Raw genomic sequence first — 24,040 nt, 5'->3', positions numbered from 1 at the left:
ATTTAATTGAAGATGAAAATCATCAATTTCATGGATTATCTCCCTTGACTAGTTTGTCAGTTGGCATGGTCACTCAGTTTCCTTTAGATTACATGCATTTAGTGTGCTTAGGGGTGACAAGAAGAATTCTTTTACTCTGGCTTAAGAGTCCAGTTTCAAAAGGCCTTAGAATAGGAAATCAGGCTGTCCAACAGATATCAAACCGTCTACTACTCTTCAAAGAATATATTCCACGTGAATTCTCTAGAAAATGCCGTTCTCTGCATGATATAGAAAGGTGGAAAGCTACAGAGTTTAGGCAGTTTTTGTTATACAGTGGTATAGTTGCATTGAAAGGAAATATAGACAAAGTACATTATAGTCATTACCTTTTATTCTTTGTTGGTATTTATTGCCTTGCTAGTCCTACTTTATGTTACAGTCATGTTGATTATGCACATGAACTGTTGTGTATGTTTGTAGAAGAAGCTAAAGAACTTTATGGTAAAGAATTTCTGGTTTATAATGTGCATGGGCTCACACATTTGGCAGCAGATGTTAAGAATTTTGGACCACTAGATTCTTTCAGTGCTTTTCCATTCGAAAATTTTTTGGGTATGTTGAAGAAACTTGTTCGTAAACCACAGACACCATTAGAACAAGTTGTCAAGAGGTTATCAGAAAGAGCAGTCTCAGATAAAGGATTGTTTTCATCTCAAGATTTTGTAACTGACAAGCCTTATCCTTTTCCAAAAAAAAAACATTGTCTTGGGCCATTGCCAAATGGAGTTAGATGTGATCAATTTGCTCAAATTAATTTTAAAGGTATCTTTTTTTCCATAGATAATGGAGACAACTGTGTTAAAATTGAAGACACTTTCTTTTTGCTTAGAAACATTCTCATTATGGATTTGTCTTCTGAACCAGTACTTGTTGTTGAGCGATTTCTAACATGTTATGATTTTTTTCAATATCCATTATTGTCCTCAAAATTGAGCATTTTTGAGGTGTCAAATCTTTCTGGTAAATTAGAGACATTCAATGTATCAAAAATTGAACAGAAATGTGTTCTCTTACCATACAAAAAGAGATATGTGCTGCTTCCTCTAAATCACAAAGAACAAAAATATTAGAATTTGTTTTATCTAATCCATTTAAGTCTTTAATTTTTATGTAAATACTGTGTATTCATATTTGTTGCAATTAGTATAGTTTATGTATTTAAGTCTGTATTAAAGTTAAAGAATGTACCACCTTCTGGAAACTGTTGAGGATAATGTAAGGATGGTGATGGTGGTGCCAGATGTGTGGCTGCTGGCTGGCAAAAAGCAATGTTACTGGCCAAGCACACCAACTGCTGGAGATGCATGGGTGCGCAATGCAAAGGAGCCATGTGAGAGCTGGCAGATTTTTACATATGAGAAAATTCTGCACAGCAATGGTAAGAATTAACATATTTTTAAATTACCAACAATTACTTACATTAAAAATTTTAAATATTAAAAGTAACATATACTTATTATAATACAATTATATTATTGTTTTTTAATGTTTTATTAAAACATTTAGACATTTTTATCACATTACAGTTTCCTATGAAAAGATAAAATCACTCGAGAGAAAGGCTCTAGATAAGAGTGATGTTGAGAGCTCAGGATCAGAGCCACATCGGCAGTCACGGCCAACAATTAGATGGTATATATTACAATATCTAATTTAGATCTTGATCTAAATATATAGCCTCATTTAAGTTTGTTATGTTTGTATAAATAATGAAAATAAAAATTTTGCATTAGGAGTCCCAATGATGATTCTGAATCATCAGAATCATCACCTGCCAGGAAGAAGCAGTGCAGAGTCGTGGTGAGGCGGAGGTCAAGGTCACCTATACCTTCCATAAAATATTTGCCACAACCACCTGAAGCTTCCAAAGCTGTTCCAAAACCACCTGCATCATATGCACAGTTTTCAGCGTCCCCTAGTTTTTCTGGCTGTAAGTGTATTGTATTTTTTTAAAATAAATCATTACTTTGTTAGCATTCTTGCTTTTGTTTGTAAAAAAATTTAGTAAAGATTTGACATAAATTATTTCTTTTCTAGTCACCCAGCAAAATACAGATCAGCTGATGCCATTTTTTAAAAAGATTATGGAAAACAATGCAGAGCTGCTTGAAGAAATCCGGCGCCTGCATAGAAAAGTGGATAGGCTTGAGGCTAAATTGAATGGTATGGGAGAGGATATGCCAGAAACTATCCAGAGCCTGCCAGAAGGGTACACCTTTCCTTTACAGTCAGTTGAGCAAATGGTCAGCCTGGATAGTTGTCTGAATGACACATCAGTACAGAAGAGGATGGTAAGCAATGTTATAACAGTTACTGTTAAATTAGAAACTAGAGTGTATTATATTTCTTTCAATACTTTGTATTAACTGAATACTTTTTGTTCAACAGAGTCTTTACCTCAGCAACTATGGAGGTAAAAATGCTCGGCATGGTCTGTTCAGGGTTTTAAAAGAATTAATATGTCCTCAGTTATCAACTCTTTACTCATTTGAAGGCAAAAAAGGAAAACTGAAATTCAATGACCTCCGGAACCTCAAGATGACAATTTTTGGTAAAATGAAAATGGCTTCTTTGCTTCCAATAACTTAAAATTATGTAGGCCTATTTGTATATATCTAAAGCTTTCTGTCTATACAGAAAGACAAAGATGAGGTAAATGACAGATATATGGACAGAAGAATTGACAAGGCAAGATGCTGATAAGTTTTACTTTTTTTTTTCAGATTCTATACTAAGATCTTTTAAAAATTCTACTATAAAAGAACTGGAAAAGGGGACAAGTGAATGGCTTGCCATGTCTGGTGACCGTGCAGGGGGGAGAAAAAGAAGAGAGGGCCCCAGCAAACAGCTACAGAATCATAAAGAGGCGGAGTGATTATTTTAAGCATCAGCCCCCCCCCCCCCCCCCAATCCCAAGTAAAACAAAATTGCACACCTTCATTAATGGTATTTTTAAAAAAAATCAATTTTTTAATAGAAGTATAAGTTTATTCAAAATAACATAAATGCCTTAGTGATAGTGTTTACTACATTGTAAATCTGTGAAAATGCTGAAATTTTTTAACAAATACTTTTACCCCAGTTAATTATATATGTATAAATTAAGTATTTTGTTTGAATGTTATTTTTACTTACCATAGTAGTACATGACAGCTTCTGTATTCTTGTACAGTAAATTAAGTTTTTACATTCGTTTAATTTTAACTGTACTTAACAGCTGTTACATTATATGAAAATTTTTGTATATTTGTTTTTAATTTGTTTGTATAAAATTAAAAGTCAACATGAAAGCTACTACACTACTATTTACATATTCATTTTCTATCAGTACTTTATAATATAGTTATAGTTTTCTTACATTTGAATGAATTGTATAATACATATTTTAATAGATGAACAGTTTTTTGTGAATGTATTGCTGCTTTATTACATTTTGATTAAAGTTTCTATCACATTTTGAAATTAACTTTGTAAATACTATGACTGATATGAGAATGGATTTTTTTGTATGTAAAAAATCATAATTTGAGCCTATTTGAGGCCAGGTTATAATACAGGATGAGCCAAGGTATAGCCAAAATATAGCCATTATTGGGCCAAGATATAGCCAGGATAAAATACACAATGAGCCAAGATATAGCCAAGATATAGCCATTGTTGGGCCAAGATATAGCCATTATTGGGCCAAGATATAGCCATTATTGGGCCAAGATATAGCCATTATTGGGCCAAGATATAGCCAATAGTGGGCCAAGATGTAGCCAATATTGGGCCAAGATATAGCCAATATTGGGCCAAGATATAGCCAATATTTGGCCAAGATATAGCCAATATTGGGCCAAGATATAGCCAATATTTGGCCAAGATATAGCCAATGTTGGGCCAATATGTAGCCGGGATATAGCCAATATTGGGCCAAGATATAGCCAATATTTGGCCAAGATCTAGCCAATGTTGGGCCAATATGTAGCCGGGATATAGCCAATATTGTGCCAACATTGCGCCAACATCATGCCGAGTTTCACTACCAATGTTTGGCCAAGGTTAAGCCAATGTTGCACCAAGATGTAGCCAATATTGGTAACCAATGTTTAGCCAATATTGGGCCAATATATGTGTGCTGACTGGGTCGTACCTATATTTTTCACGAAAAATGTGTATAGCTCATTAATGCCGTTCACATTGATTTTTTCCCTTATACTCCTCATATATGCTCGAATCTCCACTCCCCTACGCCCACTAGCTATGTGCGCCACCAGTGGGGCGTTAATGCTGGGGGGGGGGGGGGTGAAAATATCAAGTGCCCCCCCCCCTCTCGGAGAAAAAAGTCTGGAAGAAACAATGCAATGCGTCTCTCAAACTACTTAATAAATCAGATCTGCTCGGTCGAGTTTACTATGTGATTGAAAAAAAGTAACCCCCTTTCTGGACTTCAGTTAGATTAAAAATACAATAGTCTCTAGACCTATATATTTATTTGTTTACAAAAAATAATGTTAACTTTAGTTTTAAGAAGTTGACGTTGAAGTCCAGATAAGCATGCGCAGACGGCAAAATTTAAAAGTATAGCTTCTTTCGTCAAAAAGTTCATAGACAAGTATAAAATTAAAGGCTATAAAAATAAACATAACTTTATTAATTTTGTTAAGTAACAAAATAAATGCCACACCACACTTTATTAACCCCACGGTTCCCTCGTTACTACAGTTTAATTTATCCATTTTTTCACGAGAGTTAAGTCTTTTATGAACTACCCTCTTTTGAGTGCGAAAAAGCTCAACCAGCGAACCAAACTGTCTAAATATCTAAATATACATTTGAGGTTATATCAGCCCTAAGTAGGTCAGTGTAGGCCTACACTGCACACATAGACCTGCTTAATTAAGTAGGTGAATCGTATGCCAAAATAGACCTAAAACTATTTCAAAGCCCTAGATCTATATTTACCCCTATAATTAAAAAAAAAACAACCCTTATTTTGCGTACGCTTTGTAGATCAACGCATGAGCTGTCATACATGGCATTCAAACCCCAGTGGTTAGTCTATGGTCAGTCATTCACGAATCATCATATTTAGGCCTATTTTCAATTTTGTCAAGTAGACAATTATTAACTTTCTCGAACAGTTAATTTAAAAAAAATATATATCTCGATTTAACTAGTATCTAGGCCTACACGTACATCTCAATCTAATCTTAAATTCTAATTTTTGATCGAAAGCTAAAATGTTTCATTTCAAAGTTCATGCTTATTGCAGTAGTACAAATTTATCAATAACTTTTTTGTTTAATTACATTCATATGGTGATTTTTTTTGGTAGTTTTTATTCTACATTTTACCCTAGCCTACAATTATTTTCACGTATAGTTTGATACACTAAGAGTTCGATTAACGTTTTTCCTCTCATGTATGCTTGGTATAAATTATCGTTTTTTAACATTCTTCCTCTTTGCCTCATATCAGGTGGTTTGGACCTAGAAATCTAGATAATTTTATAAGTTGCGAAATAAATCTATAGAGCCTAGTCTAATGTTTTACTTTACGAAAGAATAACTGAACTTTTTATTTTGTAAACGATGACTTTTAATATACTTTCAATTTTGCGTTTGTAGAAAACGTAGTCCGTTGGCACTCTCGATGCTAGATCTAGCATGCAATGCTCCACAAAGACTGGATCAGGTGCTCATGAATATTAATTACCTTGTCGAAGGTTGACCTACTTTCCGGCAACTCGACGAAATTGTGTCTGGAGAACTTGTCGGCGGTTTGAAGAATAGTATTTCATTTAGCTTCTGTTCCAAAACATTAAAATTCTACAATAGGTTTCATTTTTGGGGACTAGTATGGATGTTTCAACAAATGAGGTAAGCCGATTTATAGATCTCTAGTATTTTGTGCAGAGGTTTTAGTTTTCAGACCATGCGCAGGCCGCGGTGAGACAGCTCGTTGGATGCCATTTTGGTGGTCAACAGAAGACTGCCGTAGGAATTTTCCACGTCACTTTATGTAATAATTTGGGTGTTTTAGTTGATATCATGTTTTATTCTGACTGTTCGCAACACCAGAGTAGCTGTATACTTTGTTTATGGTCGTTTGTAGCAGTTAGAACGGCATATTCTTTGAGACTTTGCCATCTTCCTTGTACGACCGCAGCGTACCATCGACGTCAGTCCATGTTGAAGAACGAGACGTTGACTTTTTTGAAAACTAAATCCACAGGCTCATCCATCTTCTTATGTCTCTAAATTTGGGAACAACTCTACGAAATCTTATTTGCTCCAAAAATCAATATGAATTTCTACTGAGACCAAGTCACCAAACCTAACCATTCCCATTTGTCATTGGATTGTGTATGTGTGTGTATGTATTGTTTGTGTATGCATGTGGCATGTACCATTGTAGATTGTTTGTTACTTGTAAGTTGTAGTCTAGGCCTAGATCAGATCTAGAATCTAGATTCTTATTCTATTATCACCAGAACTAGATTCTAGAGAGATCTAGAACCTACATCTAGTGCTATAGCCCTAGCTAGAGACTAAGAAGAGAGTCTAGTTCTGAGGTGAGGGCCATAGGTAGATTCTAGATCTAGATACTATCTGACTTATGAAAAGTTTGGTGGCTGGGTATGCTGTATAGTCTAGTGCTGACCATGCTATCCCTTCATCATATGCTTAGGGCACAGAAGAGAAACATGTTAACTCTACTTCACCTGCCACATAAACCATCAGTTTCAAAGGGGTACTTTACCACCTTACTTATTATCTAGGCCAGGGGTCTCCAAACTTTTCAGTCCGAGGGCCGCATTAACTATCAAATTTCAGTTCGGGGGCCAGTTTCTTCCAGGCATGTCTTTGATTTTTCTGTGCAAAGTTCCTCATCATCACCAACAAACGATTTTTCCTTAGACAAAAACATCTCCGCAGGCCGGATGAGAGGACTTCGCGGGCCGCATCCGGCCCGCGGGCCGTAGTTTGGAGACCCCTGATCTAGGCCTAAGCTTTTTTTTTTTAATAGCCTAACTAATCTATTAAATCTAGCCTATATAGAGAATCTAATAAGATCTAAAAATTTCCTAGCCAGCGATGATACTTTTGATAGTTCCTGAAGGATGTTCATGGATATCCTATGGCCTATTTTAAATTACATTTATTCCACATTATATTGTTAGCTGGCTCACCAATAGATAGTATAGGATAGCTACCCTTTCCCATTTCTGGTCTAATGTGAATAGGGCAGGTGAATAGGTGTTCTCCTAATGTGAGTTTGGTACTCATTAGAGCTGGATGGACTCAAGGTCATTGTACAGACTCAGAGCTGGTATCCAAATCTGTTGTCAGATTAGGAGAGCACCTAAAAATTACTTCTATTAGAACTTCTAGTTTAGTTTATTAGTGAATTTGAGGCTGCACATTAGTCCTTTTTTTTCGTTTCCTAGGGGTTCATTTAAAAAAAAATAGAAAAAGACACTCTATTTAGAATGCAACGCTTGTTTTATCATTGGTCAAAATAATTGCAGAATTTTTATGACTTGACTTAAAACTTGATGGTCTTGATCCATAGTTTGTTCCATAGATTGATTTTTGTCCCTTATCATTCTTGCCCATTATCTGAAAATTCAGTTGGTTTTCCTTCTTTTCATTATAATTATTATTGTATGTTTTAATGTTTAGGATCTGCTTTTTTGGGAACTTTAAGAATTTATTTTTTATGCCTTTACAGTAATTTAAAAATGCAGCTTGTTAAGGCTTTAAAACATCAAGCAATTTTATTGGTTACTGAAACCAAGGAGCATTTCAATAATTAATCAGACTGCTTTTTTTGTTTGTTTAGTTTTAAAACCTTTGTTTATGCTAATTTATTCTCTAGAACTTATGTTTAAAGTGATAGGATTGAATTAAATGTATAGTATAGAGATATCTTAGTTGTCTTATCAAATTATTTTTATTCTTACTTTCTTGAATACAAAGTATAGAGTAAGTATTGTAATAGTGCGAAAAATCAAAATGAGATTTTCACAAATCTCGAAGTTTTACACATCCCTGAGTCGGAAAAACATAGTCTTGCAATTTTATCTGTGTGGATGTGGAAATTTCATATATAAGTATTATATCAAATCTGTAGTTCTATATCAACTTTTCAGCGATTTTCGGTAACCAGAATTGGAACTTTTATACTTTTGGTTTTTCAAAAGCCTGTAACTTGAGTAGGCCTACTGTTTGAGATAGACTAAATTTAACATATAAGTAAAGTAAAGGATCTAATTCTCTGCCTCCTGTCAAATTTTGAGTAATTTCTGTTCACATGAAGTAGTACTTTAAGCTATTTTCAATTTCTCAAAAGACCAATATGAATTTATTAAGTATTAATATTCTGCACTATTATACATACATTGTTTGCTGTTCATTTGATGAGCAATTATTTTTTTCTTTCAAATTCGATTCTATTTTAAAAAGTTAAGTGTTTAAAAATTGATTTAAAATCATGTCTATATCCCGAGTTGCCATCCCCGAAGTGTTATATAAAAATATTCAAGAAAGTTTGGGGGAGATCACTCTTGCTTTATTTTTATAGTAATTGCATCAATTCTTTTCATCTTTATATAAGAAACAAGAATTTAAAAAAAAACCATGTTCAATGCATTCTACTTGTCTTAACTGTTTATTACACAGAGCTGACTTACTTAAATGACTTACAACAGGTTAATTGCAAAATAATATTATACGAGCCGGCCCGCGGCATAACATACGCCGCTATTTAGTTGTTTCTAATTTTCAATAATTCATAATTTGTGAATTCGACAGTACCAACGCTGACACTGAAAATATTTCTTTAAAACACTATAAGTAGCTCGTTAAGGACCATAACCCCCCCCCCCCCCCCCTTCCTTCCCTCCCCCCCCCCCTACGTTTAAAATCGTTGGCTCTGCTTGTAAACATTTAGAGTGAACACAGCTCACTAAAACCATGTAGGGGTGGGGAGGTAGGGAGAGCGTTTGCAGCTTGTTTTCTAACGGCTCGAAGAAGAGAATTATATATATAGATTTTTCTTATGCTTGCATTGCAAATAACTGTTCAGTTCTCTTTGTATAATGTTTTTATTTGTAGTGTGATAAATTTCAAAATTCATTTTTCATTCTTCATATTTTCATGGAATGAAAATCATTTACACAAATGATTGATGAAGAACTCATTTCTATTTTTGTTTCTATTTTTGAATTTTAAAATTTCATAATTAATTCCAGAAGTCAAAAGTTGTGAAGAAGACCATAACATGTTACTAATATTGGCAACAGTGCAATATTAAGATGCCTAAATCAAAAACTTCCGCTATGTATACTTGTGATCTTTGTGATTTCAAAGTTGCAAACAGCTACATATTTAAGCGGCACTTGCATAGATGTCTTTCAATACATGGGATAGCATCAAAAAGATCATCCCCTCGCAATCCTATCCGGTTAAAGGGAACAGAGGGACTGTTAAGTAAAGAAGGTTCTCTTAATGTGGTTTGTGGAGTTGATGACTCACCTGAAGATGTAAACATAGAACCTGAACTTGGTGATTTGAAAGAGAAAGAGGATAGAAGCATTAATGAAGAAGAAAGTTTTGATTCACCATCATTAACTGGTGCATGGGATATATCAGGCAGCCCAAAAGAATTAAATGAAAGCAATGATAAGAACCTAATTTCAAGTATTGAAAAAAGTCCAGAAGGTGAAGCTGTCTTGGAAAACACATTTGATTCTGATGTTATTATGCCTGGAGCACCTTACAACAGGTAAAATGCTGTGTCCATTGGGGTTGATAGTTTTTACTAATGTATCACCATAATTAATTTAACATAATAAGTAACTATTTAAAATTGTAAAGCTATTATTCCTTATCCTACTTAACATTATTGTAAAATTAAAAATGAAAGCAAGTTTAAAACTAAACTAAAAAATTTACACCCTCAGACAGTACAGCTGCAATGAATGCCCTTTTAAATGTAACAGTGCCAGGGAACACTTGTATCATCTACGGGATGTCCATGGTGAAATGACAAAAATTTACACATGCAGTTACTGCAACTATGCCTCTCGATTTAATAATAAAGTTGAACGTCATATGGCAGTTCACAAACAATCTTCTGATACACACGGTGAAGGAAAAAGCAATAAACAGGAAGATAATTGTTATCCACAAAAGGAAACGGGAGAAAATGTGCTGGAAATAGATACACCTGAACTGGATGCTTTTGGGAGACCAAAATTAAAACCTTTGAGGCTCAAACGATTAAATATCAAAATGCCATTTAAGATTTCTGGTAGCTCAACTAAGAAGAAATCAAGCTCAAAGTCTACCAAAAAATATTTTTCACTGGTACTTATTAATTTTACACTTATTAAAAACAATACCTGCTGATATTTTAAAGTACAGTAACCAGCTTAGTTAATATCCCCTGAATCCATGAATTTTGTATGCCTACTTAAATATATAAAGTAAAGAATGTTAAATTGGACAATGTTAATGTTCAAATTAAACACAAGCTGAATATTTATCTTCCATTCAGAGCTTTTTTATAGAATATTTTGTTCAATGAGTTAACTTTTTCACATTATTTTCAAGTATTTTGTTTTGTTATTTTTTAGAGCTATATATTAAAAAATAAATTAGAACTTCACCATTTTGCTACTTTTTAATTTTCATTAGGATGGAACACCAAGCCCTAATGTAGCTGCTAAGGAGGTATACAGAATGATATTAGTTGAAGGTGGAACACATCATTACCAGTGTAGAGATTGCCTGTATTATGCATCGATTCCAAGTAGTGTAAAAAAACACCATGTTTTGTGTCACAGTAAATTGTTGTGTTGTCCACATTGTGACATGACAACAAGGAGCCAAGTAGGTTTTTCTTTCTCAATTTTATATTTACATTCATTTTTCTAAAATATAGTTTTCTTTATTTAATAGTCTTTTTGTCATTATGAAAATCAGTTAAAATTTTACAGAATGAGAAATCATACAGTTTTGTGAAATTGCCCTTATTTAATTTTCCAAAATGACTGATAAAGGCAGATAAGGTTTTAAAACCAAGTTAAGTCTTAACACCAGGGCTGTAAAGTATTATACAAATTTCCAGACATTGAATACTTAAAAGACTAAGATGTTAAATTTAGGTTTTTTGTTGTCCTTATCCATCCTTGCTGTATCCATTTCGTACCTTTTTCTGCTACAGAAATTACTAGTTAGCCACAATTGTATATTTAATAATTGTTATTGTAGTAATTTTCAATTTAAAAGTAATTTTCTATTTCTTTCAGCTTTTAATCTTATAATATTGTTTCAAATCTTGATATAAACTGAAAATTATGTTTATTCTATTTTAGTACTTTATTGCCATACTTATTGAATCTAACATGTACACAAGATAAACCACATTCCTTAGATTTTCAAGATTTTTATAGAAAATTCTTTTTTACAGGGTATTTATTATGAACACATATTTACACATGATTGTCATGGTTATATGAAGTGTAATGATTGCTCTTATGTAACCCATGCCAAGTCTAATTTTGAGAAACACAGGTTAGTAATTTGATAATGCAACATAAGCCATTTTATTTTAAGGCTTGTAATTTTTTTTTTAAACTAATTCATTTGTAACACCCAATAAAATAATTGCCCTACTTTTCTGGAAATTACCCACTGACTCCCAGCACTGTTTATTGATTTAGCTTTTCTTTTTATTAATATGAGTATGCAGTTTGCTCAGGGCTTGTTGCAATTTTTTAATTAATCTGTATGGATAAAAGTATTAGAGAACTATTAAACATTAAGAAAATTTAGTGTGTATATTTAGTGGACTTTGGTTGTAGTTGATCATGTTCTCCTTATTCTCTAGATCATTTCACACAGATGGGTACCCTGTTAAATGTACAGTGTGCAATTTTGGTGCTGAATCAGAGAGTAAAATAAAAAGACACGTGGCCACACAGCATACACCTGCCATTAGTATGAAGCTTATTTTGCTTTTTAAATTTATAAAAGGCTATAAAAATGCTTTATGTATAACATGACACTGTTAAGTCAACACTATTGTTTAATAATATTTAGTTGTTTTGTGATCAACACTAGATATAGAAACTAAAAAATTTATTTTTAAGTTTCCTATTATCTTTTTAAGTTGAAGAGCCTTCAGGAGAAGACAGTTTGGCTTATGAAGAAGGTGTTGACCATAGTTATGAGGGAGTTTCTCAAGATGAATCATATGACACTAGTAAGGATAACAGTTCATTCATGGATGACTCTCAGCAGAATGTAAGTAATGTAATATTAGTAATGAATTTTGTATATTTTGTAATTCGTTTTGTTATTTTTTGCAACTTGTTTTTAATATATTCTTTAAGGTTTCTACTAGTGAAGAGAATTCAAAAAACCAGAATGATGGGGAAGATAATACAGAATATAGGTGTTTGCTCTTTACTTTTTTCTTAGGTTCTTAAAATTATTTTAAGCTTTGAAAGTGATTTAGTGCTAGTTAATTATAGTAGACAGTAATCCAATTTTTAGGAGATAATTAGCAAACTAATTAAGTGCTTGAATTTTTAATTGATATTTGTACTAAGTGCTGGATTTTTTATTTTTTTTTGTTCCAATATTAAGGTGTCCCAAGTGTCCAATGGTGTGCTACAGGCGTGGGAATTTTACAAGGCATCTCACAGCCAAACATAAATTCAACCAAGCTAACGCTGCTTCCCTCAGCAAGAGCATGGAGAACCAGATCATGAGAGTACTGAAGAAAAAAAGTGGGCCCTTGATCTCTGCAGCCAAACAGAAGAAGATTTTTAACCTGGAAGTTCTCAAATGCTCACACTGCTCTTACATAGCCAAGTGGCCCAGTGACTTGCGAAGGCACATGCAGGTTCACACAATCGTGAAGCGTTTTAAATGCACCATGTGTTCCAGCAAGTACAAGTATCTTGGTGATCTAAATGTTCACATGCGCAGAGATCACAACATGGAGCCCCCAGAAAACCTTATCAGAGAAATGACTTCTTTGAATGTGATAAAGAAAGCTTCGCCTATAGTTTTTAGATGTCCTATTTGTCCGTTTACAACTCATTCGAAAGCTGAATTGGAGCAACACTCTCGCATCCATGGGGATATTGACAAGACATACCAGTGCCGATTATGTGACTACCAAACATACTGGCGGGGTGATGTTGGCAGACACTTGTTCCGCCATCACAAAATTGTCTTGAGTAAAGATGCACTTGAAATAGGTGAATACTTAATTCACCGCCCAGACATAAAGCCACTGACTAAACAAACAGGCAGTGGGAGCTCTCGACACCGAAGCCTTTCTCCCTCTCCTTCACCTTCTAAGATTGCCAACACTCCAGACAAGCAGGATAGTCCAGATACCTGGAGAGAAAGTACACCAGACAGTGTTCAGAGCTCGACCAGTAACAGTAAGAAAAGCACAGGCTCAGTCACATTGAAAGACGGGACGTTTGTGTGTGAGTACCCAAACTGTGAGTTCAAGACAACCACGTCGGAGAGAATGGAGGCGCATATGGCAGTTCATCTTAACCTTAAGCAGTATGTGTGTCCTACGTGCGGTAAGAGAACCAATTGGAAGTGGGATATTGTTAAACATTTGAACAAAGTTCACATGAACCCAGCGGCCGGGGTGGAGGATGTCATTACTTTAACTGTGGATGAAGCCAGAGCCACCATTCAAGAGTATCTCTCCAAACACGACAGGAAGAACAAAGAACTAGCTGTCAATTTTTGTTCTTTGTGTGAGTTCAAGTCTCTGGAGAAGAATAGAGTTATCAGGCACATGGCCATGGTTCACAAGAATGAAAATGGCAGAGTTATTGGGCAAGTTATGTTGGACTCACCTGAGGTCCAGGATAGCCTTGCACAAAGTCGAGAAAGTGAAAAACTGTCAGGGGATCTGTCTGTGAACTGTGACAGTGGATCTGAACAGATGCCGTTGGCTAAATTTGTTGATCCTTCACCTGACGAGCTGGCTAAGATTGATAAGCCCTATGCCTGCGCCATCTGTGGGAAGTCTGGATCTAACAAAGGAGATGTCAAGAAACATTACAACTACACTCATCCGTATAAAGATGTTAGGGTTGTTTATGTTGGTGATGGTACGGAGTTTAACTATTACACAGGTGAAATATACCCATGCTCTTCTAGGCCTGACCTTCAAGCTGAATCTCCAGAACTGAAAGGGGGCTTCCCTGTTGCAGTATCTCCAACTGGGAAACTGCATAGGCCAGATTCAAAGTTCAGCAACCCCAAAATGCATGGCTATGTCAAGCCTTTCAAGTGTTCTATCTGTGGTCTTAGATCCAACTGGAAATGGGACCTGAAGAAACACTTGCGATCCAAACATCCCAATGAAGGTGGCTTTGTTATTATGTTGTCAATAGAGGAAGCCTCCCAAACCTATGGTAAAGATTGTTCTCCAAGTCACCCAAAGAATGAAGATTTTCTCTCAATTCCTAAAACTACTGTTGGTCCAGTTAAGCCTCCATCAAATTCATCATCAAACTCGATGGACCAATTTATATTTAAACAACCTCCCAACATCAAGGCTGAAATTCTAGCAGACTCAAATGATGAAGATAGTCAAGACATGGATTCTAATAAATCTTCATTCTTTCCTCAGTCCCCATCATCTCTTTCACAAAAAAATAAAGACGACAAAGAAAAAAGGTCTGCTATTGATCCTACCAGAAGGCAGTGGAAATGTTCTGGCTGTAATTACATCACAAACTGGCGCAGGAATATGGCCAGGCATATACACCGCAAACATCCATTAGAAGAAGGCAAAATTAAAGTCCTGCCGCTGCACAAAAGCGCATCAGCTAAAACTCTTGTTAAATCCACTGATAAATCTGTTGATGGGAGTGAGAATGATATGGACGACAGCAGTTTTGATGGTTCAGATTTATTGGAAAAAGAAGCTGCAGATAGAAGATCAGAACCAAGGGACTGGAAGCTTTGGCGCTGCTCTCTCTGTCCTTATAAATCAAAACTAAGGACTCACATAATTGGACACATGCAGCTGCATGGTCAAAAACCATTCCTGTGTGGCGTTTGTGAAATGCCTTTCATGAACAGAGGACCATTACATCGACATCTACAGAAAGTTCATAAACGAGCAGATTACCTGAAGATGACTAAACTGAACATATTTCTAAATAAGCCTGCAGAGAAAACTGAAGGGCACTATATAGATTCTTACTTCTGCACAATTTGCCAAACTGAATCTGAATGTAAAGATGAAATTATCAAACATTTGCAAAAAGCTCATGATACATCTGATATGGATAATGTCTTGAAAATACAGAAATATGTTAATGCTACATCTTCACCACCAAAGTTTGATAATGTAAAAACCAACAGAAAGTCACATTTCTGTAAAGTATGCCCATATCGTACACAAAAGAAATCAATGTTAGCTTTCCATATGACTTACCACAAACCCAACCCTGCCAACAGGTTTAAGTGCAAGCATTGCCCATACTACGTCAGCACCCTGAGGCTGCTACACCAACACCAGAGAAAGTGGCACAAAGATCCTTGTAATAAAATTACCAGGGATCAACTTGAGCCCACCTCCCCGCCAGCTTCACCACATAAACCTCATATGGGCCATACACATATATCTCCTACTCCAAGAAGACATTATTGTGAGAAATGTCCATACACTACCAACAGCAAAAATGATTTTATTTACCATAAGCAGGTAAGAAAAGAAATATGTTTTAAAGCTGTGGAAACGTAGGCGGAATATGAATTGATTTCAGGTTTTTCATTCAAATTATAATTTTTCACAGGCAGGCAAATCTTAACCAGCTTGCTGGATTTTGTAACAGCTAATAAAAGATAATTCTACCTTAAGTTCTAAGTCTGTCATTATGCTTAATTAATGATTTAATTATATCTGAATTCTATTGGATGAACACCAATTTATATTAAAAGGAACAATTAAATTATTAAACTTTTTATTCCAAATGAATGCATAAATTATGTTTGTTTCAGTTTCACCGTCCTAAGAGAACTGCAGAGTACAAATGTGAATACTGTGACTATTGGGTCGTTCACAAAAGGCTACTTAAACAGCACATGCGCTTACATACCATTGGTTATTCTCACAGTCCAGCATCTCTATCTATTGATGGCTCCCCAACTAAATCTATTTATTCTGGTAAGTAACCTAAAGCTTTATCAAACAATGTAGTATATGCTTTATGGCAATGGGGTTACAGAAAAACACTTTTTCATAAAATTTTGTTTAACAAATCGTATCCTGTAAAAAGGTAATTGCATTCATTTCTATTTTTTTTTTAAATTTATATTTCTATAATGCATTTTTGTAACTATATTTAAATTATTATATATGCCCTTTATATGACTATGCACAGGTTTAAATAAGCATTTTAAAAAGTATGTAAGGGAGATTATCAATATAATTTTTATACAAAGGAGAATGCTATGTTTAATGATTTTTTTTTTCTTTCTACTAAATTTTTGTCAAACTTTAACCTTACAGTTTTTAAAATTTCTTAACATAACTAATAATTTCTCTTTCCCCAGACCCAGGTTTAGTATATGATCCAGTTGAGCTCACAGAATTAGCACTCATCAAACAGAAGATGATAGCAGCCAAAATCACTGCAAGTTTAGCAAAAAGTCCAAGTGTCAGCCCCATGAAAATTGAAACAGTTGAAGATAAACCTGGCTATGTTAATAAAAATGGGCTGTATCGCAAGCTGCATCGGTGCAGATTCTGCCCATACACCAATACTAGATCACGCAATATGCAGCTCCATGAGATGATGCATGGGCCTAGAGACAGCATTCATTCCTTGACTAAGTGCCCATATTGTGATTATCATGTAGGATCTAAAGGACTTTTGTCCCATCACATAAAGGTTTGTATAAGACTTATCTGCACATTTTTATTTTTTATTTTCCAGACATTGAATTCTAATTGTGATAAAGTTAAGACTAGAAACTTAGTGACATAGTGATTTGTTCCGGTTATGTTAAATCTAAGAAACTATTAAATAATTTTTATGTTTTAAAAGCTGTTTTTAAAAAGGCTTTTTATATAAAGATACAGCTAAAAGAGAAAATTTCATTTAAAAAATGTCTTTTACTGATTGCTTCTCAATGTTTTTCACTAAATTACATCCTTTTTTTAATAGGTTCACCAGAATAACAATGGTGAAGCCCCTGAGAATGATAACGGAGGTGAAATGGAGGATGATTCTGATCAAGATAGTATACAACAGCAAAAAGTAAGGTTAATTTTCTGGGCTTAAAGTTTTAATCTAAATTTTCTTATTACAGATGTGATCTTTTAAAAGCCTACTATGGATGAATTGAATATAAATGTCCAAGGCACTGTCAAAAGTACATTGATCATAATACAGTTTTAACATTTTTCATATCATTGATTAATACTATATTTTTGTTTATTTGTAATTACTAAATTATCGTCCATGTATCCTGGGTACTGAGGGAAAAAGAAATTGAAATAAATATACATTGATTTGATAAAGTTAGTTTATTGTTAATTTTTCTCTAAAGCAAAGTCCATAATTATCTTAGGTAGATACACTGCTACAAATCTCAAGATTTAAACGTTTTGGTTGTGAGAGATGTCCGTATGCAAGTGCTAAGCGGCAACACTTTGAAAGGCATCTAGAGCTCCATGGATCCAGGCAGCGTTACACTTGTCAGTACTGTGATTATAGTGTGCCTTCTAGCAATCTTCTTCTACAGGCAAGTACATTGTTTAAATATTAATTATACTTTCAAATAATCTCAAGAGGAATAACTAAATCAATTCTTGAATGGTTATTTTTCTTATAACATTTTTTTTCTTCTGATTTCACACAAGTCAAATCAGTTATATCAATACATAGTAATTCTGCATTTATGATATAGAATGGTGTATTGAATTTGTTTCCTCAAAAATTGCAGCATACAAAACTCCACATGATGCCCAACCAGAACTTGTTGGCCTCTCAGTCTATCACCAACCTGCAGCACCTCAGTGAAGTGCCTGCTGATGTGGCCTTAGCTTCAGCTCTACCACCCACTGATACTGATGCAACAGTTACCATTAGTGTCATACATGATCATCTGGGACTTTATGAAAACAGGTACTTTATTATTCATTTATTTTTTTATATTGGCTTTCATGGCTGTTTGTGTATAAAATTAAATTGAATGACTAGTTTTAAAAAAATCTAATGAATATTTTATTTTCCCCTTAGCATATATGACACAGAGCCTAAGAAGTTATATCGGTGTGACCGATGTCCTTATGCAAATGTTAGGAGAGATTACCTACTTTCTCATCTAAAATTTCACATGGTCCCAAGTGCCTTAGTCTGTCCATATTGTGATTACAGGTTCATATGATTTCTTATGTATCTTAATATAAAGTTCAATTATGATAATAATATGTATAGAAACAGTTTTATAGTATTTATTTAAGGATTAAAACTATTATTTTTATCTTTGAAAAAGAATGAAAATTTGGAATTGTTTTTCAGTGCACCGAAGCAGCCACTTTTGAGCCAACATATTAGGGTACACTTCTGTCCACTACCTGAGCTATCAGACTGGTTACTAGAGAATGGGCAGACAGAGAGAGAAACTAGCCAGAGACACATTGACCTTGCTGAAGCTCTCAAAGTAAGTGATTAACTGTCAATTGGCTTAGAACACTACAGAACTTTATTTACATTTAAAAAAAAAATAACCCAACACAGCCATCTAAGGAAAATAAATCAATAAATACTCTGACAAAATGAATTTTGGATTCATTCCCTTTAATTTAATATATTTTTTTTCTGTCTAGATCTTAAAATTTCAAGTTACATTATTTAAAAATCCCAATGATACTCTTTATTGTTTTAAATACGAATATTTATTATTTTAAAAAATCTTATTGAAATTGCATATTAGATGATTTTTTTTTAATATCACAAACTATATGCGTCCATTTGTTTTAACAAAATATTTCAATGTATTTATAAGGTTGCTCATGAGTACCAGAACCAATCAAAAAAGAGAGGGAAGGCTGCTGGAACAAGCATTGAGAAAGATGCTAGTAAAGATGGCAAATCAGAAGGAAAAGAAAATATCCAGGTACAATTGATGAAACATTATTTTAAGCTCATTTCTCTTGCTGTTCAATTTATAGATTCTTTATCTGTTGCTGTTTTTTTTTTTATAGAAAATCATTTTTGCTAAGACCTTCGTAGTGATTATAATGTAAATGTGTTTGAATTTTTTGTGGTCTGTGTTAGCAGGTTTCATCCAATGGTAGTGGCTCATCTTTAACATTCATCTGTCAGTACTGTGATAGGGAATTTCTTGCTTCTGAAAAGCTGGTGAAACATGAACTCCAGCATCTGATAGGAAATCATTTTGAAGTAAGTAAAAAGGAAATCTCATTTATAGGTTGTCACATATTTTTCCTTACAATAGGGTTCATGCAACCTCCTAACATTCCAGGAGGCCCTGGAAAACTCAAGAAATTTCAATTTTTTTCTAAAAACCCCAAAACCAAGTAATTTGAAAACATACTGGGGATCATTGAGAGTGCACATATTTATAGCCCTAGTACTAGATCTAGTAACACATTTTTTCATGGATATGCCCTGAAATTTGGCAGATTTTCAGAATTTTCCATTGATGTTTGCAGTTAAATATTTTTGAAAAAAATTGTTAAAAAGTAGATCTATTTTATAAAGTTGCCGTTCCTTGAAGGAAAAATACATCAGCAGAGCCTGGTTTGTTTGATATGGTGTGTTTTAGGAAAATTAAAAATTAGGTTATGGCCAATCTCAAATAGCAGTGAAGTTCGTCCTGTGACATGTGCTCTAGGCCTACTATATTCTGACCTCAAATTAACTCACTGTGACCTTTCTACCGTTAAATTGTAATTAGAAAGGACTTTCATTGTTATTTTAGAGTAACAGAAACTTCTTTTATTTAAGATATTAGCTACATTATGAATTGGTACAAAAATGGCATAAGACGGCTTTAATTACAGAGAAAAGAACAGATAAACATGAGTGTCTGCGCTTAATCAACTTAATGTAAATATGGCCATACAATACAGATTTATAAATTTTAAAAATGTCCTGGAATTTATTTAAAACTCCTGGAATCTCCTGGAAAACTCCTGTATATTTTTAGTGTTTTGGAGCATGAACCCTGTTATACAATATTTTAACTTTTAAAATGTTTTCAGGTAATATCAGACTAAGATAGTTTTTTCCAAACAAATTAATTTCATTAAATGACTATCAAGCTAAGGTTTTAAAGGTTTGAGAACTTTAATTGTAACAAATAAACAGAGTTGAAACCTCAAAATCCCCCTAAAAAGACAGAAAAATAGATTGCATTATACCTGCTTTAAAATGTTAAAAAGTGAGTAAAGAAATAATATGGACTGTACTAGTTCCATTTATTTTTTGTGCAGAGAGAAGCTTATATATGCAGAAATATTCTAATGGTTGACCAGGTAAGAGCAGGTCATGTGATCCTGTTATACCATCACCAATTAACATAGGGTTACATTTGTTATCAGGCTTGATTAGATGTTTATTGTTGTGTTTCATACTTTTTCTTTTACTTTTAAACTAAAATTATTATTATAAATTCATACAGTGGTTTTAAAAAAAAATTAATTTGATAATTTTAATGCCAACAAAAATGTATGTTATCTTAAGAAGTTTTGATAAAGTTTTGATAAAATGCAAAGCTCAGCAAAGGGTGGATCCAGGGTAGAATAAGTGTAACATCTCTAACCTAATATTTGAACATAATTTAAATATCACAACAATTATTTTCTGTGATATATGTTCATATACTTCCTAACAGCATCTTTCAGCAAATAACGGTTTAAAAAATTATCCTTCTTGCATATGGATACATCCCTTAGCTCAGCCTATTCATAAAGATTACTGTTTAGTTTGTGATTTATTTTGTTTATTTCACTAGCTATCCTATATATCTTATAAATGTTTAGCTTTTGAAACGTTAACTTTTTCTTCAGTTATACCTTAGTACAAACAGATCTTGTTAGTGTGAATAAAAAACGCTGCCTTAACATTGTGTGCTGCATGCTCCACTGTTGTTAGACATACACATTCCTGTTACCTTAATTCTTTTATATTTGCCAGTTTATAGAATTTAGCAACAAAAGAGGCATCAATTATTAATACATATTTTAACAAAAAAACAATAAAAACTTATACAGGGCACTTATTTCTTCCATTCATGGGAGAAAAATAATGGTGTTATAAGATGTGCTTAAGACAGATTTTTTTGTTTGTAATACAAATGGAGGATTGAAAGAGTGCCATATAAGCTGGCAAAATTAAGTATTTTATATTTAGTATATGAAATAAAAATCGTTTTATTTATAATTGGGCAATTTAATGTAATGTTCTTTTTTTTCTAATCTCGTAATTTTAGGCCACAGTCCAGGTGTTGTCAGCCCAGCAAGCTCAGCAGCAACAGTTAATTCAATCTGTTGAGTCCAGCAGTGCTGACCCCTCTCAGGAGAAACCTGAGGGTAGAGTTGTCATCAAGGGGAAAAACAGAGCTCATGGTTCTAAAGGCAAAAAATCCAGAGCAAAGTTCCAGGGGAAGGTTTTAAAAAATAGTGTTGAGTGTAAGGATACTCTGCCTGAGAAGCAAGAAGTAAAGACTGGTGAAGTACTTGAGCCTTCTCCAAATGTGGCTGAAAGTAAGGAAGGTTGCAGCAAGCAAGAAACATGTGGTCAGATGGGTGATGTGGATATCAAATCTACAGAGGAGAAGCAAGCTGGTGTAGGAGGCAACACTATTGTGTCTAGCTCACATTCAGACATTGAGAAAACTGCAGGTGTAAAGGCACCTGACACTGAAGATGTGCTAAAGATTCATAAGGTATTGGATGTACATGAGCCTAAGGAAAACATGGACGAATGTAATCCATCAAATACAAGTAATAACTCCACTGGTAAGAAAAAGCTATATGACGACGGGGATAAAGAAATTGTTGATACATGTTTAGATAAGAACAAAACATTTGGGTCTTTGGATAATAAAGATGAGTTTGATGAGGTTAGTTTGTTGGAAAGTGATCCCGAAGTAAAGGAAACTAAAGCAGGTGATGTGGAAATGATGGCAGAGGAAAAGGCTAAACTTCTTAAAACTGATGATGATGACGACGATGAGACAGAAATAGAGAGTCCTGTAATGGAAACTACTGTTGCAGAATAGTTCCACAACTTGCTTTTAAATTGGCTGTAAAAATGCTGTGAAAGAAACCTGTATATAGTAATCGTATTAGTAAAACAAATTAGGCAAATTGTAAAGAAAATATATAAATCTTCTTATGTATACTTATTTGTTTCCCGGCATGATTGTTCCTTAAAAGAGTTGCTTTGTATATAGCATTGGTTTGTCTTTTGTATGTTTATTCTTTTCTTCTTATTTATTACTATTCTATACATTTGTTTTTATTCAGACATGGCAACTATAATGATTTGTTGTTGCATAATATTTTACAATTTTATTAAATAAAATGGAAATATTAGCAGAATCTTTTGAAACAGTTCCTAGGTTTTGTTAGGGGGTTTTGTTTGAGAATCCTATCATGTATAATCTTTGATTATGTTTCTATCATTTTGTCTACTTTTAAATCAAGGATACTTAGCTAAGCATACTTATGCTAACATTGGAATGCTCAAACAGAAACCACTGAACCTTTAGGATTATTTGTTATCAGAAAAATTGTTTTACTGATGCTTTTTTAACCATAGAGTAAATATATTTTTTTAAAATTGATTATGTTGCCATTAGTTCTATTTTTTTTTGGCCTGCTTTTATCCTCTTTTTTTTTTTTTTGATTAATTATTGTAGTTGCATTAGAATTAAAAATATGTGTCAACTATGGATTTAGATAGGATAAAAATTTAGCAAAGTATGCCTAAACACTCAACAATTTTCTACTTTCATTTTAAAAACATTTTTTTTAAAAGAAAAATACACTACACAACTGCAGTTGTAAATTCTATTATCCAAGTTTTTGGTATATTTTTTTTTTTACTTTGTGATTCAAGACTGTTGGAGGCGATAACATATTTTATCAAACGTGTTCTCTGTAGTAAATTTATTTGACACTCTGCTTTCATTTTCATCAAGACATAGTTTTTTGTTTAACTTCTCTCAGTATAGAATACTGTTTATATATATTTTTTGTTACAGTTTGTGATCACCTAGTAAATAGAAACAAAAATTATATACAACTTTAAATTTAAACCTCTGTCAGAATTATCTGATATTAAATTACTATTTTATTTCTATAAATATATTTTTAACATTTTGATCATCAACTATTTATTTATCAAATGGCAATTAATTCATATTCTTGTACATAATCATTTACATCCAAATCATATTATTTCATAATCAGCATGCTATTCACATACAACTAATAAGGAGTATTGTTTGCACTGGATGCCTGTCCTTTCTTTATTTAAATCACATTTTACTGGGTGGAACCCGTGAACTGTGCTTGTTGATCAAGATTGAGCCAAGTGTTAATATAATAGCACCATGTACATACAGTACTAGATTTTTTCATTGGCACATACAATTTTGTTTCTTCAAGAGATGCTGCTAGCTCAGCTTATAATTCTACATCTTTCTGCATACCAGGATAGGATTTACTTAAAATTGGACATTATCACCTGTAAATTGTCTTCAATGTTTTTTTAATACATTTTTAGAACTTATCTTCATTGTAAAATATGTGATTACATGTGGCTTATGCATAGGATTCATTTTTTCCTACAATGCAAACCCGACTTTTATAAAAGAAGCCAAATTACAAATATTTAATATAAATTTTTCTATACATTTGTGCAGATCATTGAATGGCTTAAGTGAGTGTCATATATTTATTAGTG

At 33.5% G+C, this 24,040-nt stretch overlaps 2 protein-coding genes across 6 annotated transcripts; both read left to right on the top strand.

Moving 5' to 3' along the window:
* Window positions 1–694: 694 nt before the first annotated feature.
* Window positions 695–2,917, top strand: LOC131945853 (uncharacterized). The gene is made up of 6 exons (XM_059306466.1): window positions 695–1,420; window positions 1,569–1,674; window positions 1,776–1,972; window positions 2,080–2,333; window positions 2,431–2,593; window positions 2,766–2,917. The coding sequence occupies exons 1-6, from the start codon at window positions 1,225–1,227 to the stop codon at window positions 2,915–2,917; spliced, it is 1,068 nt and encodes a 355-aa protein (XP_059162449.1). The 5' UTR covers window positions 695–1,224.
* A 2,844-nt stretch (window positions 2,918–5,761) lies between these two features.
* On the top strand, window positions 5,762–23,103 carry LOC131945881 (uncharacterized). 5 transcript variants are annotated; one of them, XM_059306497.1, is made up of 20 exons: window positions 5,762–5,906; window positions 9,284–9,816; window positions 9,995–10,400; window positions 10,731–10,925; window positions 11,506–11,609; window positions 11,926–12,035; window positions 12,208–12,341; window positions 12,431–12,492; window positions 12,687–15,795; window positions 16,092–16,257; window positions 16,647–16,984; window positions 17,261–17,353; window positions 17,667–17,840; window positions 18,042–18,223; window positions 18,338–18,475; window positions 18,620–18,761; window positions 19,107–19,217; window positions 19,382–19,504; window positions 20,560–20,601; window positions 21,558–23,103. In XM_059306497.1, exons 2-20 carry the CDS (start codon window positions 9,347–9,349, stop codon window positions 22,347–22,349), a joined length of 6,891 nt encoding a protein of 2,296 aa, XP_059162480.1. In that variant the 5' UTR covers window positions 5,762–5,906; window positions 9,284–9,346; the 3' UTR covers window positions 22,350–23,103. The 5 variants fall into 5 exon arrangements, with proteins under 5 accessions (XP_059162480.1, XP_059162478.1, XP_059162482.1 ...); XM_059306495.1 differs by having other exon boundaries at window positions 19,379–19,504; XM_059306496.1 differs by lacking the exon at window positions 5,762–5,906 and adding an exon at window positions 5,976–6,048 and having other exon boundaries at window positions 19,379–19,504.
* The last annotated feature ends 937 nt before the right edge of the window (window positions 23,104–24,040 follow it).

Source organism: Physella acuta, unplaced genomic scaffold, assembly GCF_028476545.2.
Source record: "Physella acuta isolate Inbredline_101_S28 unplaced genomic scaffold, ASM2847654v3 ptg000538l, whole genome shotgun sequence".
Taxonomy (NCBI): Eukaryota; Metazoa; Mollusca; class Gastropoda; family Physidae; genus Physella; species Physella acuta.
The sequence above is the reverse complement of the archived record's forward strand: the minus strand, read 5'-3'. Positions and strand labels throughout refer to the sequence as shown.

Excerpts from the sequence above, each read along its gene's own strand:
- LOC131945853 (XM_059306466.1), top strand. The coding sequence starts at position 1,225 with ATGTACCACCTTCTGGAAACTGTTGAGGATAATGTAAGGATGGTGATG. Across the intron at positions 1,675-1,775 it reads TCACGGCCAACAATTAGATG|GAGTCCCAATGATGATTCTG; the intron begins GTATATATTACA and ends ATTTTGCATTAG. Across the intron at positions 2,334-2,430 it reads CATCAGTACAGAAGAGGATG|AGTCTTTACCTCAGCAACTA; the intron begins GTAAGCAATGTT and ends TTTGTTCAACAG.
- LOC131945881 (XM_059306495.1), top strand. The coding sequence starts at position 9,347 with ATGCCTAAATCAAAAACTTCCGCTATGTATACTTGTGATCTTTGTGAT. Across the intron at positions 10,401-10,730 it reads CCAAAAAATATTTTTCACTG|GATGGAACACCAAGCCCTAA; the intron begins GTACTTATTAAT and ends AATTTTCATTAG. Across the intron at positions 19,218-19,378 it reads AAGGAAAAGAAAATATCCAG|CAGGTTTCATCCAATGGTAG; the intron begins GTACAATTGATG and ends GGTCTGTGTTAG.